General features: G+C 49.0%; 1 protein-coding gene across 1 annotated transcript; it reads right to left on the reverse strand.

Annotated features, from left to right (window-relative positions):
- Positions 1-4979: 4979 nt before the first annotated feature.
- Positions 4980-7543, reverse strand: LOC133275764 (16 kDa beta-galactoside-binding lectin). Its single transcript, XM_061465890.1, has 4 exons — positions 7453-7543; positions 5973-6052; positions 5692-5863; positions 4980-5203 (listed from the first exon to the last, which is right to left on the reverse strand). The coding sequence occupies exons 1-4, from the start codon at positions 7459-7461 to the stop codon at positions 5051-5053; spliced, it is 414 nt and encodes a 137-aa protein (XP_061321874.1). The 5' UTR covers positions 7462-7543; the 3' UTR covers positions 4980-5050.
- Positions 7544-14035: the final 6492 nt, after the last annotated feature.

Here is a 14035-nt window from a genome sequence, read left to right on the forward strand (position 1 = left end):
GCTTTAAATCCATGTGAGCAAACCAGGGGCATATCTAGAGACCCAGTCTCTACAGTTTCTCTATTTATTATTCAACAATCCACCAAGCCAATGTTTACATCTGGGTTTGATTCACGTTAAGAGCTGTTTCTTCCTTTATATCCCTTCCAGAGGGGATGTATGCTAACTGTGGCATGGCACTATGGTTTGGCTGTGTTCCTGCAGGGCTTTTGCTCATGCCCCCATAAACTGTTGTACACCTCTTGTGTACTATCGAGGTTTTCTAGCCATGTGTTACTGAACAAACATTGTTTGTGTCGTGCAACTGGATGTATTTATGTGGCCAGAGTGGTCTCACTCTAGGAGATGGTCCTCTCCTGCATGGTTTAGCCAGACTCTGGTGACCCTCTTCAATATAAACTCTGGAAATAAGCTGAATTCAGGCTGTTAATTACTCCAGAGAGTGCTTGCCAGACACTTACACGCACATTGCTTATACTGTTGCTTGTGTGTGTACAGTAACACAACCTTTGCAGCTGTAGCTCTGGCTTTTGTGCAGCTTGCTGTGTGCTGGTGCTAAAAGTCTGTGCAAAAAAATTGTTTTCTCCTTGCCTGTTGGAAGATGGAAGGGAGCTGGTCTTGGAGGGGGGTGTCAGCACAGCTCTGCCCAGGTTGGGATTTGGGATTAGGAAAAAGGATTTGTTTTCTGATACACCCTGAAGAAAATATGGTACATGTGAGCCAGGGAGGATTTTTCCTCTCTGATTTGCAGTTTGAGACCATGCCTTTCTGCTAGGGTTGCTCTGTGAGAGGATAGCCTTCAAATGAAACCAGAAAAGCCAGCAGCATTTTAATTAATATTCATTTTAGCACCAAATGAAGTTTTAGGACTGAAATGCAAAAAAAACACCAAGCAACCAAGCCATTGCCACGTAATTCAGATGGAGAGACTAAGGGCTGGTGAAAGCCTGACCAAATACTGAGGAAAGGACTTAGGGATCTGCTTTTGCACAGTTTGTCATGCCACAGGTGTTTTACTGAGCTGAAATAAAATTGCAATTAAAAAATAGATCAGTTTCCATAGCTAGCATGTGAGTGTAATCAGGGCTAATGAGGGACAGCAGGGTTCGGAGCAGCTGGCCACAAGCCCCCACACAAGACACTGCAGTAGGATGCATGTCTCAGTCTGAAGCCTGCTAAAAAGAGGTGAGTACATATATTTTTTATATATATTTACACATTTTTTTTCCTCCTGTGGAAGGCTTTGCAGCCTGTGTGTGCCTGCTTGCACCCACCACGGAGCATGGGCTGGGGTTGAGGGGAGAAAACATCCCAGTTTGTTGGAAAGTAGGTGCATTGGAGGGTTGGTTTCCACAGGGGTGTCCTCAGCATGTGGGGAGGTGATGGTGCACACATCCAGGGGATCTCAGCATAGCCTGTGGGATCCCTTGGCTCCTATCCACATAGCATTGTCTGAGCCTGTCTCACCCCAAGGGCCTGGTATCCCTCACCAGCAGCTTGTGCTCAGACCTCTGTCACACTATGGGAAAGGGGAATTGCATGGTTAATGTTTCCTGTGTCCTACACCAGAACAGGGGCCAGGTATGAGGTAGTGCAGCTTAAAGTTTAGGGTGACTTCCTGAAATTAAGTGACAGAAGTTCTCTTCGGTTTGTAATGGTTTAAACTAGGACCAAGGGAGCAGGAAGAGAGTCAAAGAAAGACTATGACTGTGAACACACTGAATGCTCTTGCAAAGCTGGCTGGTGGTCACCTTTTCAGTTTGTACAAGAGATGTCAGTTCATTTCTCATGTTTATTGCTTGGAAGAAATTGTCTAGCTTGTAAATTCTAGTGGGAAGTGACCCAGTTGACTTCCCCTATCTCACTACAACCTGAAGTGCCCATAAGCTTCCCTAGCACATGCTTATACCATGCACAGTTTCTGGGTGCACAGTGTCCTGCGACTGTTTTTTGAGGCCACAGTGAAGTGTCACGTACATGCTTGTGTAGACAGAGTCACTTGAATGGCCTGTTTCTGTCAAATAAAGTAAAGTGAAGTACTCAGGGAGAGGTTATTTTTAAGAAGACAAAGCTACTGGTCTATCTTAGCCATCACTGGTCTTTTAAGTCCTGCATGAGGTTCTATTCCTGCCACATCTGTTTCCAATCTAACCTCTTTTGTCACGAGGTATTTGTTATCCTCTTCCTAGACATGAGGTGGTATCATACATTACTTGTGTTCCTAGAATCATTTAGGTTGGAGAAGATCCTTAAGATAGAGACCAACCATTAACCTAACACTGCCAAGTCCACCACTAAACTATGTCCCACCTACACATCTTCCCAATATTTTCAGGGATGGTGACTCCACCATTTTCCTGGGCAGCCTGTTCCAGTGTCTGACAGCCCTGGAGACCCAATCCCTAAAACCCAATCTAAACCTTAAAGTTATAACCCTCACAGTCATTTCACAGGGTTTTCAAGGTCCAGTTTTCCCTTGCCATTATGGTCTAAGGAAATAAAGCATGTCAGCTTTGATTCCCAGTGAATAGCCAGGGATGGAGGCCAAGTACAAGCTTGCAAGATTCAAAGGCAACTCTCTTAACAGGGATCAGTGTTGTTTCCCTTGCATCCCAGTCTCTGTTCAGGCAACCAAGGGACAGATTGTTCCTGTAGGCTCCTGTTGGGACGGATTGCTGGACAGCAAGTCTGCTACACACTGCAGGATTTAAGTAAAAATACAAAAAGAAGAACCCCCCGACCCTTAGGCCATGCTGTGGCGCTTCTGCTTCTCCCAAAAGCAAGCAAGGCACAGGTTTTCCCAGAGATCTTAACAAGCCCAGCTCACCCTGCACTTCAAGGAAAGTGCACTTGGCTGGGATAAGCACCAGGTTTACATTTACTGTCACTCCGTGCCTGCAGCAATGCACAATATTCTTGCTTTCCTGGGGCTGTAGCAGTGAAGTCTTGTCCTTACCCTAGGAGCCAGCCAGGGCACTGCACACACTACCTATTTAGCAGTGCCACTTATAGGAACAGGATTATTTACAGCACTGGAACATGGGAGAACAAACCTCAAGAGGCAGGAAGTGCCAGCAAAGGCATGCTTCCTTCCTACCCTTTCTCCTGTTTTGCGGTCTCCTTAGTGGCCGCTGCCAGTGATAGAAAGCAGGATAAGCCTTATTAACCCTTGTGTGAAGTACAAGATGGGGCTGAGCATAGCAGTCAGGAACACTTGTAGCTAACCTACCTAGCAACCAGGGCCACCAGCTTAACAGGCAAAAAACAAGATCAGCTTTACTCTTGTCAGTGCCAAAAAGACACAAGCCTCATCTAATCAGGGCAGCTAGGAACAGAGACCCAGCTGTAAGCTCTCCTGTGCCTCTGCAACATAAGGGCCTTCACTTTTTAAATGCTTGTACAATTATTTAGCTTACCTTCACTTACCCAGAGAGCCTCCTGCTTATTTGCACGAAGTCCCTTGCTCTCCATAGCTGCATCAGCTCTGGCAAGCAAAGAGGAAAAGCCCTGTCTATGCACAGTCACCATGTCTGTACCCACAGGGTGACTGGCAAGACACAGCTACAACTCAGGCCCTTCTGGCAGAGCTGCAAGAAAGCCTCCATAACAAGGGTTACCAGGTGGAAGAGACAAGACTTCAGTACATCAGGAGGCCATCCACCCTCCAAAGCCATTTCCCCCCACCCCAATACTCTGAGGCAGCTGCTGTAGCACAGATCTGGGCAGAGCTGCTGCCAGGCAGCAGTTGTGCTGACAATCAGGCAACAGGCCTGTCAGGCTCTCCATGAAAAGCCTTCACATGGCTGAAATACTGTACAGATTGGTAGTGCCCCCAGCCAGGCAGCCAGCCCAGCCACACAGCTGTTCAAAGGAGCAGCAAATGCAGCCCTGTAGACAGATTAGCCATCAGGAGTCAAATTCCACCTCTTCAGCAATGGAAGATCTCCCCAGCAGTCAGTGACTGGCCAGGCTGCACTGGGGCAGCACCCACAAAGCTGTAGTGGTCAGTGAACCAGCTCCAGAGCTGGGCAGCCTGCCCAGGCTCCCAGCACTCCACAGTTTACCTTTCATCAGGTCCTCAAACACTGACACAGTCCCAACTCCAGCCCTGGGTACATGGCTAGCAGGCAGCTGGGCAATAGCAGCAGCAGCAGCAGACACACTCCAAGGCATTGCATGAACACAGCAAAGAGGTCTTGAACACAAAGCACTGTTTACTAAGTTTTTTAATTTGTCTGCCTAACTGCAAGTAGTTGTGCTTGGTGCACTCGGGATTCAGTGTCTCTAGTAAACCGCACCTAGAACTTAGTAGCCAAGTGCTACAGACACTGCCCCACAGGCTCCTGACATGGTCTAAGCTGATGACTTCATGGCAAAACACAATACTGGGTCTCTGACAGTATCAAGACCTCACTTCATGAGGCAGCACAGACAGCCTGGATCCTCTAAAGACCTCAATCCTAAGTTGTCTGTGAGGCCTCACCTTCCACTCCATGTCTTCCTACTGGCAAGTGCAGTTAGCCTGACTTGCCTGCTCTTCTCTACTCATTAAGTACACTAGTGCCATCCTGCTAGGCATGCTCTTGGAAAGCAAAGCTATGAGCAAGAGCACAAGCCCTGTTCCCTGTGACTCTCCCAACCCCAGCAAGTGGATATAAGCAGCACTCCTTGGTCACACATGGCACAATGCATGTCCAACATGCACTTGTTCAAGCTTTCCTGGCTGAGGCTAGTCAGAGTTTAGAAACCAAACAGCCAGGGACCACTCATTGCATCAAACAGGGTCAAGGAAGCAACTACTATTAAGGTAGCTTTAGTCACACTAAATCATGCTTTGACTGGCATGTAGTCTACCTCAGCACCAGCTGCAAGGCCACAGCATAAGTAGGCACATAGTTGGATACATACCCCTTCCCATTGCCCACCCCTGTAGCACACACAGGAGCAAGCAGATTAGAGCAGAAACAGCAGAGGAAGAAGCCATTGCAAGTTTGGGTTTATTTCACTGCGCAGGGAGGAGAAAAAAAAAACAAACAACAAACCAACCAAGCTATAGCTGATCACTGAACTTAATGGCTTTGACTTTGAAGTCTCCCTCTACAGCCAGGTATTCGATTTTCTCCATGCCCAGCCGATTAGGGAACTGGAACTCGGCATCAGGCAGCTTTACTGTCGCCTCCGTTTCATTGAAGGAGATGCAAATCTGTAGAGAACCACAAGAATGAAGGTTAATACAACACCACTCACAAGCCTCACTCCCCACTGCCTGCAGTTCACGTGCAGGACAAGAGATGTGGCTGCTGGTGTCAAGGCCACGCTCACTAGCTCAGCTTCCGCCCTGCCCATCATAGGCTTATTTGCTCTGCCCCAAGGTCAGCTCAAAGCTTCTGCAACAAAAAAGATGAGGCAGACCCACTCTGAATCTCAGGTCTGTGTTTTAATATCTCTTACTTGTGTGTCTTGCAAAGGAAGGCCAGAGTGGAGCACTTCATACCCCCGAGCTGTTGGGTATTGACTTGAGAAGAGTAGGTCTAGACAGTTGGTTTTACTGAGAGACTCTTCCCCTGTTGCTTATTGCCTTTTCCATGCCTGCTCCTTCTCCACCAGAGGTACAAATCAGCACTGGAAAACTGTGCCCTTAGCCCTTTAATGCTGTGGGCCAGGGCCTTGCACACACCCCTGGAGCCTCACCTCAGTCTTGTCCCCATGCTGGAAGGGAAAGTCAGCCTTCCTGTCCTCCTCACCCCACGTGCCATCCTGCTTCGAATTGCACACGATGGTGTTGACATCCCCGTGACAGTCAAAGCGAGGGTTGAAATGCAGCAGGAGGGTGCTGCTGTCCTTCCCCACATTGACAGCAAACCTGGGGAAACAGAGAGGTAGTGCACAGCTACACAGTGCTGATGAGCTGAACACTGCAGGAGCTCGGGCTTCCCTCAGTGCCATATCAATCCATTCACCATCTCACTCACCCTCTGGCATCAGACAGGATCTTCCCTTTGACTTTGATGCACTCTCCAGGCTGGATGTCCAGCTGAGTAACCACCAGTCCCTGCAGGGCCAAAGCACAGGCATTACTGTGTCGCAAGGCAGGCCCACCAGCCCTGCTCGGCCATGGCACCAACCAGCTCTGGCAGACCCAGCCGTACTTGTGGTTTCATGCAAGCCGAGGGGCTGATTCAGGTTAGCTGCCCATCTCAGCCCTCTGCCAAGGAGGGCCAGTTCACAGCCACCACCCCCCCCCGGGATTTCCTACCCTGTTAGGCAACCCAAGCTGACAAGGTGATTCAAGTCAGTGTAACAGGAGTAAGGTACAGGCTTACCAGCTGCTACAGAAGATATCCTTGCAAGCAAATGTGCACTTTCAAGACAGCAGAGGCCAGAGCCTTTAGATTACAGTTAGTTACAAAGCTTTTTTAGCCCTAGATCTCTCCCTTCCCTAGGAACAGGAGCCAGCAGAAAAGTTTCTTGACTTGACCTATAGCAGCCTACACACAGAAAGAGAGGTCAGTGGAGCCCCACTTCTGGCCGCAGCCCAGTAAATTAAAACAGCCTTCCAGGACTCTCTGAATTGCAGAGAAACTTGCCTCAGAGCCAGGTTACTCACTCCCCCAGCCACATATCCCCTCTCCTCCCTCAAAAAACTACTTAACATTGCCAGCCTCCCACAGCTAATAGGGGGATGCTGTCTGGTGAGGTCAGGCACAACTCAAATCATGCTTTGCTGCCTGTGCTCTTGGCCCAAGTGCCACAATGTTGAGCTCCACTTAACTGCACACCAGATGAGGCAGGGAAACTAATTTCAAATGAATTATGTTGTTGTTCTTGCCTGGCTTGCACAGGCCCATGCCCTATGTCCTCATGCCTCCTCCCTGCTCTGCACATACACAGACTGCTAGGGTCAGAATCCCTCCAGTCACTAAACCTCTTACCATTGCAGCACCAACATTGCCTGCTGGTTCTATTTCTAGGGCAGCCCTGAAGCGCAGCCTGAAACAGTCTCAGCATCCCAGGGCACAGCAAAAAGCAGGTTAGGGAGGCAGGGGTAGGTTAGAATACACTGTTTTCCTCGGCTGTTGCATTGAGGTAACCTCATCCTTTACCCAAAAGTCATTTTTCCAGAAGCAAAAAGAAAGTTAAAAAAAAAAAAAAAGAAAAAAAAAAGGTATTCAAACTGTAGACTTGCAAGTGTCCCCAGACGTTTAGAGTGCTCAAGGATATAAACATGCATTAGAACAGCTTCCCCACGTAGATAACACACTAGAGAACAGGAGAGGAGAATAAAACACAGCTGATCAGCCCTACCTGTACCTCCCACAGACATATATCAGTCTAGCGTTTCCTGTCAGCCAACCCTTTTCTCCTCCTACCTCTGGCACCAAGCCTGAACCCCCCGGCAGCCAAACCCTAGTCCTGCTCAGTGCACGGGTCCGGCTTGAAGAAGGCACTCACTTGCTCCATGCTGCAGACACCAGCCCCACAAATCAGGACACCCCCAAACCCCCGCTCCACGGAGTGACTCAGCACTGAGCTCCCGCAGCTTAAATCACTGGGGCAGGACCATCACATGATGGAGGGGGGGCGACGAAGGAGATCAATCGCAGCTGTGGCGGGCTGGAGCTTTCCCAGCCGGCTCCCAGCGCCGGGATATCTCTTGATATTGTTCTCTGCGAGCAGTATATGTGTCATTTTAAGAGCTAGGGATTGTTTGCTTCTGCGTGATCCTAGAAATCCTCACTGTAAGCTCTTCTAGCTGCTGCGCAGCGTATGCTGGCAGTTATCCCGGGAGCGCGAGTGTGGCTCCGTGCCTGCAGCCAGGTGGCTGTTCTTTGTTAAGCGATCACTGCCTAAAATCAGGGTTGGGGTCCTCGTGTTACTGCTGCAAAGTGACTGCCTCTGAGAATTCATGTGTACACATCCTTCCAACCCAGCCTCGTGCCTGTGACGAGCTTGGATCAACGGGAGCCCCTGGGTGCAAGTCATCGCTGCTGCCAGTTAAATGAAACCTAAGGGTTTGCTATCTTCTATGCCAGCGTTTAAAGAGTGTCTGTAAGTTAAGGGTGCTCGCGTGGGGCACTGCTAGGCGTGAGAATTCTAGGCGGCAGCTTTTGAAAAGCAGCGTGATTGCTCGTTCCATTCCAGTTGCAAAACACTCCGGAGGGAAAAGAGAAATGCTTTGTTAGCGGAGGAAGCGCCGGGGAGGACTGAGAGCAGCCGGCTAGAAAGGAGGCTGCTTTCCGCTTTACTATGCTCCTTAAAAGCACACAGCATGACTGCCCTGAGGGTCTTTGCAGGGAAGAGACCTGCAAAGAGGATGGGAGCAGCTGCTTTGTGGGTTTGTGTGACTGGATCAGCTGCATACCCCTTGTAGCTTTGGATCGGCTTTAGCAGTGTCCTCAGGCCTTCGTGTTTCAGTTTCCCTCGTATGTGAAGTGACGTTAATAACGTGCAACTTCAAAATCCCACTTGTAAAACTTCAGCCAGAGCTGCTATATAGATGCTACTTGTGGTTAAGCCAGTCCTAGCCTGGGAGGTACCTATCTGCCGACAACTTCTGGAAGGGCTGCACAGGGCAGCTTACAAAACAGTGCAGGAATTTATGGCTAGGTAGCAGGAGAAGACACGCTGCCCTGCAGGAGGCTGCTGGAACTTCGTTAGAGCGTGGTTGCTCTTACACCAACAGCATCCTGACTCCTGACACCACCCCTTGCTCCAGATATCCCCCACACCCATTGCTGAACATTGACAGGGCATTTCAGCATCCTGTATGACGCTGGGTAAGCCAAAGCCAGTCTGCGTTTGAACTAGAAAGTCACAACCCTGAACTAGATCCCTGTGACTAGGCTGTATAAAAGAGGGCAAAATGCTGACTGAAAGTACAGTAGAGAAAATCCCACCTATCTCTTGCTGCCAACTGAGTCCTTCGCCATCCAGTGCGTACACAAGGTCCATGCTGAAGCTGGGATTTAACTGCAGAGTTGGTGCAGGTAGCAAATGCCACTGAGAGCAGGCCCCCTCTGTGGATAGTTTGGAGAAAGCCCACATAATTCCGCCTTAAGCTTGCCCCGGTCTCTAGCGCGATGTTAGCTGGGATCACGTGTTAGGCAGGCTTTGGGTGCTTGCTTTCTGTGCAGTTGTTCTCTGTTCACTGCCACGTGTGAGGGGTTGAGCAAATTCTGTTTGGTCGGTTGGGCTTTGTGTTTGTTTTCCGTTGAGCTCTGTGAAATCCCTGCAGACCTCTCTCGGCCTTTCGGTGCTGCGGTGTTTCTGGTGGGAGAACTGCTGGTGAGGGCAGTTGTGGTGCTGGGACGTGCAGTGACACACTGCTGGCCACTCTGACTCCCCTTCTGAAATGCACGTTTCTTGTGAGCTGCTTTCTGGCCTGAAGTCTCCTCCTCTGACCCTTCAGACAGGGAAATGCCTTTCTAGTAATATGTGGAGGCTGCGCTGTTTGTTTTCCTTGAATGCTCTGCACTGGCAGCCTGGTTGGTTTAGCAACAAAGCCTTTGGCCTTGCCTCTGATTTAAAGCACTCCTGGTGTTAAGCCCTGTGAAATCAGTAAAGTGTTTTTTCTCAAACTGCAATGCTGAGATGCTCAACTCCCTCCATTTTCCTTAGGGATTACACCAATTTTGGAAAAGCAGAATAAAGATCTTCCCTATTTCAGCCTCCAGTGGGATAAAATAAGGTCTCTCCCTCCCAGGGAGACCTTACAACAGTTTTCCAATACCTAAAGGGGGCCGACAAGGAATCTGGAGAGGGACTTTTGACAAGGGCCTGTAGGGACAGGACAAGGGAGAATGGATCTAACTGACAGAGGGGAGACTGAGATTAGACATTAAGAAGTTCTTCCCTGTGAAGGTGGTGTGACACTAGCACAGGTTGCCCAGAGAAGCTGTGGCTGCCCCATCCCTGGCAGTGTTCAAGGCCAGGTTGGACGGGGCTTGGAGCAACCTGGTCTAGTGGAAGGTGTCCCTGTCTTGGCAGGAGGCTGGAACCAGATGAGCTTTAGGGTTCCTTCAAACCCAAAGCAGTCTGTGATTCTATGATCCTAAAATTCCCCAGAGGGTTTTCTTCTCTTTCAGAGGATATGTAAAGGGAGATGGGCCACAAAGTGAGGCAATGCTGCCCATCCCCACCCCATCAAGGGTGGCCCCAGTCCCTCTGTATGACACAAGGGAGAGGACATCCTGCACTGCCCATAGGGAAGGGCCTCGGCCCTGCCCCACCGTGCTTCCTGACATGGGAGTTTTGTGCCTAAGGAATAACGTAAAGCTCGCAGCAGGCAGGCAGAGGATTAGAGTGTGTTTCAAAGGTGGGTCAGAGAGAGAGGTGCTGCCCTATGCAAGCTGCTCTTGCACCCCAGGACCAGCAGGTGATGTTCTGAGAAGAAACCTGGGGCAGAAAACAATGCAGAGAAGAGCCCAGGTCTTACCTGGACTATAGTGAGGGCTGCAGTATGTACAGGTCCTGAGAGAGACTAGATGGGTGCATGCAGTGTATGTATTCTCATTTCCAGGCTCACACACACTTTTGGGGAGAAGCATTGCACCCACCAGGCAGCTCTGGCAGAACCAGGAAGAGAACTCCTGCTCATCCGGAGGGTGATGCCCAGAGGAATTCACCCCTGTGGGGAAAATAAAGAGTGCCAAGCCAGCACCTTGCAGGCTTGCTTGAGGGCATGGGGACCTGATGCTGGGCAGACCCCAGCAGCCCAAGCTCTTATTTCATGTCTTGATTTGCACAGAGAACCAGCCAGTCTGATTTTCTTATAGCTCTCTCAAAATACCCCAGATTTGCTTTAGAAAAATGTGAATACCAAAAGGATGCAGCATACTGATTGTTATTCTTTTTAATCTGTGAATAAAAATACACCCTAGCCCTTGGCAAGTCATATCCCTGACTAGTCACTTCTGTCATTATCGATGCCTTAGCCCTGGTTTTAGAAGGTCTAAGAACACACCTCTGCTAACTCAAGGACTATGGTGTATTCTCTAGCCTGTGTGACACAGGGTGCAGAGGCCAGCGCTGCTGGCTTGTCAATATCTGTGCCTGGTTTGTCTTGTGCTGAACCCACACAGACTGCTAGTTGTTGGTGCTGCATATCCTACATTAGTCATTGCTGTCGCTGAGAAAGAGGCCTTACTTCTGGCTGAAAGAGTGAGAGAGCAGCTTTCTCCTCCTTCAGCACAGTGGTGCTGCACATGTGCCTCCCTGGGAGGGCACCACTGCACCTCAGTCTTTTTGACGAGGGAAGGAGAAAAACTGCTCCAATTCATTTACAGTATTGCAAGGGCCAGACTGGTAAAATAATGACAAGGAAAACTCACCCTTTTCTTGTGGGAGATAAAGCTTGCACTTTGGTGTAAGTTCAGGGATTTCTTTCACTTTCTTTAGGAAAGATTTGAGCTTGTCTCTCTAAGTCCAAGCCCATTCTCGGTTCATCAAGCCAAGACAGCATCTTTCTCTTGCACCGTCTTTAGGAAATACTTGTGTCAGCACTGTCGGGATGGGATCCTGGTCTCAGCACCAGGTTACTCCTGCAACCTAAGCATTGTGCTGTTACAGTATAAGAGAAACACACATTATATATACACACACAAGGCTGTTTTCTACCTCTTAGATTATCTGGGGACTTTAACTTAAGCAATCTTCTGCTACCACTGTTGAAGTGTCTGATTCTTCCTGTTTCCTCTGCAGCATGTTAGTTTGTCTCATCTGAGAAGCTTCTGCGTTTTTGCTTGAGTAGTAGTAGCCCCTTGAAGGTTTCTGTTGGACAGTTTCTCTGGACCTTTCTGCAAAGGCTCCTTCTAAAACAATGCTCTTACCACCATGGCATCTTCCAGCCCTAACTACAGGGCAAACTTTAGGATTGGTCTGATCCATATGGGAACAGAGCCAGACTCCCTGCCCTTGAAAGACAAAGGCTGGCTGGGGAGCCACAGTCCAATGCGGCAGGAGGCTGAGGCCCTCCCACAGCCTACAGGCACCATGCATCCCAGAGCACTGCTTTGGAAGGAGGTTTGTGCCAGGAAGGGGGGCTGACAGTCCAGTCCACCCTGGATGCCAGCTGGGGTTGTGTGGCCACATGTCACCACACCATTTTTATCCCAGAGGGTTTCCCAATTTCAACTCTCCCTTACATTAAAAGGGAAGCACCTTTATTCCAGGTTAATTATCAATTAAGTTAATTATAAAGAACTTCTTGCACTATCTCAGAGTGATGAAAGGAGTTTGCTGATGCCCTCAGTGGAATTTAAAGTATGTCTCATCATTTTATTTCCCTTGTTAACACTGACCCAAGCTGCCAATCCCTGTGTTTCTCTCATCTCTCAGTGGATTACATTTAACTAGAGCAAATTGTTAGCCACCCAGGAGAACTGGGGCTTTGTTATTTTGGACTCATTTCACTTTGGCACACACAGCCCCATAGCTTTTAATTTTACAGGTGGCAAACACCTCTCCTTCGAGTTTATTGCTTCATCTCAAAGGAGTTGTTCACATTTGTTCCTCACTGGAGGTCCCCACTTCTCTAAACTTAGGTACATGTTTTCCTCCTTTCCTCCTCTGTGCAGCTCATCAGACAGCAGGAAGATTTATCTCTCATCCAAAGTCACCATGCTTGCAAGAGTGCAGTAAAAAGCAGGTGAGGCCCCGCTGCTGTAGACTGCCAGGCCACTCCTTTCCCTGTTTCTTACCATAGTATGAGACCCGTGTCACCTGGGACAGACCTACCGCTGCTCCCCTGTGAGATCATGCCCCAGACAGCAAGGTCTGGAGCTGGAACCTATAGCAACTGCTACAGTATGAGTTCATAGCAGAGACCACAGGTTACTGACCCTTCAAGCACATGTTTTCCACAGGTCTATCAGCTCTGGCACTTCTAAGTATTTATTTTTCTTAACAGCACTGTTTACTTCACATCTATGACCACATTGCAAACTTGTAGGACAGCAGCACTTTCCAAGCCTTATATATTTCTGTGGTGTACCTCCAGACAAGCTGGGTTTGATTTGTAACTTACGATCAGCTGGATGGGGACTTGTGGGGGTTGAAGTGCTTTGCATGGTAAGACATGAGGAAAGCTCAAAGGGAATGCATCTGCATTCCCCTTCCACTCGGGCAGTGGAGCTGGTTAGCTGGGTCTGGACCCTACGGTGAGTGGAGCAAGAAGAGAGAGATGGCAAGTAACAGAGCCTGTTCTGGTTCAAGATAAAGGAGTGGTGTCTGCAGAGAAGGAGCATCACTGAAGCCTGCCTTTAGGTAGATTTTGTCTTGAACTATGGTGACAGCACACAGGTCAGGGGTCTAGCCTTTGTTTCATGTCATAGTCACAAATCAGCTTTCATCATTTAGTGCCATCCATAAAGGTAAATTTGCTAGGTTTTACCAACAAAGCCAGGCTGCTCTTCTGAAAGATGTGCCCCTTTCCGGGCCAAAGGCCTGGATCCATACTGTCACAGTAGACACATCAGGAAGCATGACTTCCTCCACTGTTGTCTGACACAGGAGTGGCTTTAAGCAGGGCTGGAAGGCAGAGGCAGCTCTGCACTGCTCAGGGTGACATGCCTTACTTAGTCCTGCTAAAGTCAGGAGAAGGCACTGGCTGTGGGCTCCTACTCCCCCCAGCAGCTGACAAAAATAAGACCTGTTGCTCCTTTTATGCTTTCTCCTTATGACTTTTTAAGGCCTGATTTTACTTACGTCACTACACAAAACCTGTAAGGTAGCGGTCTCCCTTAGGCTGAAGGACTGTAGTTTCCTGGTTTGGATCTTTACTCAAATCAGTGGGAGAAAACACCTCACAGTCACTTTGAATAGGGTGGGACCAAGCCTTCTGCATCAGCCCAGAGTCCACAAAAACATTCCAGCAACCTTAAGCTGGACTGGTTTAGCAGAGCTCACTTCTAGCCCGACATACAGCACATACAACATGCCGTGATGGTTTAGAAACTCAAGCCATCTGGAGATCTTTCCCACAGGAACATGTGTATGCCGGAATTTGTCTCCTTTAGGCCACCCACAGTGAGAAGGG

Source organism: Pezoporus flaviventris, unplaced genomic scaffold, assembly GCF_033815535.1.
Source record: "Pezoporus flaviventris isolate CSIRO_AGI_PZ_B2104156 unplaced genomic scaffold, CSIRO_AGI_Pfla_v1 ptg000002l, whole genome shotgun sequence".
In the NCBI taxonomy this organism is placed as follows: Eukaryota; Metazoa; Chordata; class Aves; order Psittaciformes; family Psittacidae; genus Pezoporus; species Pezoporus flaviventris.

Coding starts and splice junctions, on each gene's coding strand:
- LOC133275764 (XM_061465890.1), bottom strand. Junction 5,864..5,972: donor ATCCTGTCTGATGCCAGAGG/GTGAGTGAGATG, acceptor CTGTTTCCCCAG/GTTTGCTGTCAATGTGGGGA. Junction 5,204..5,691: donor AGCATGGGGACAAGACTGAG/GTGAGGCTCCAG, acceptor GGTTCTCTACAG/ATTTGCATCTCCTTCAATGA.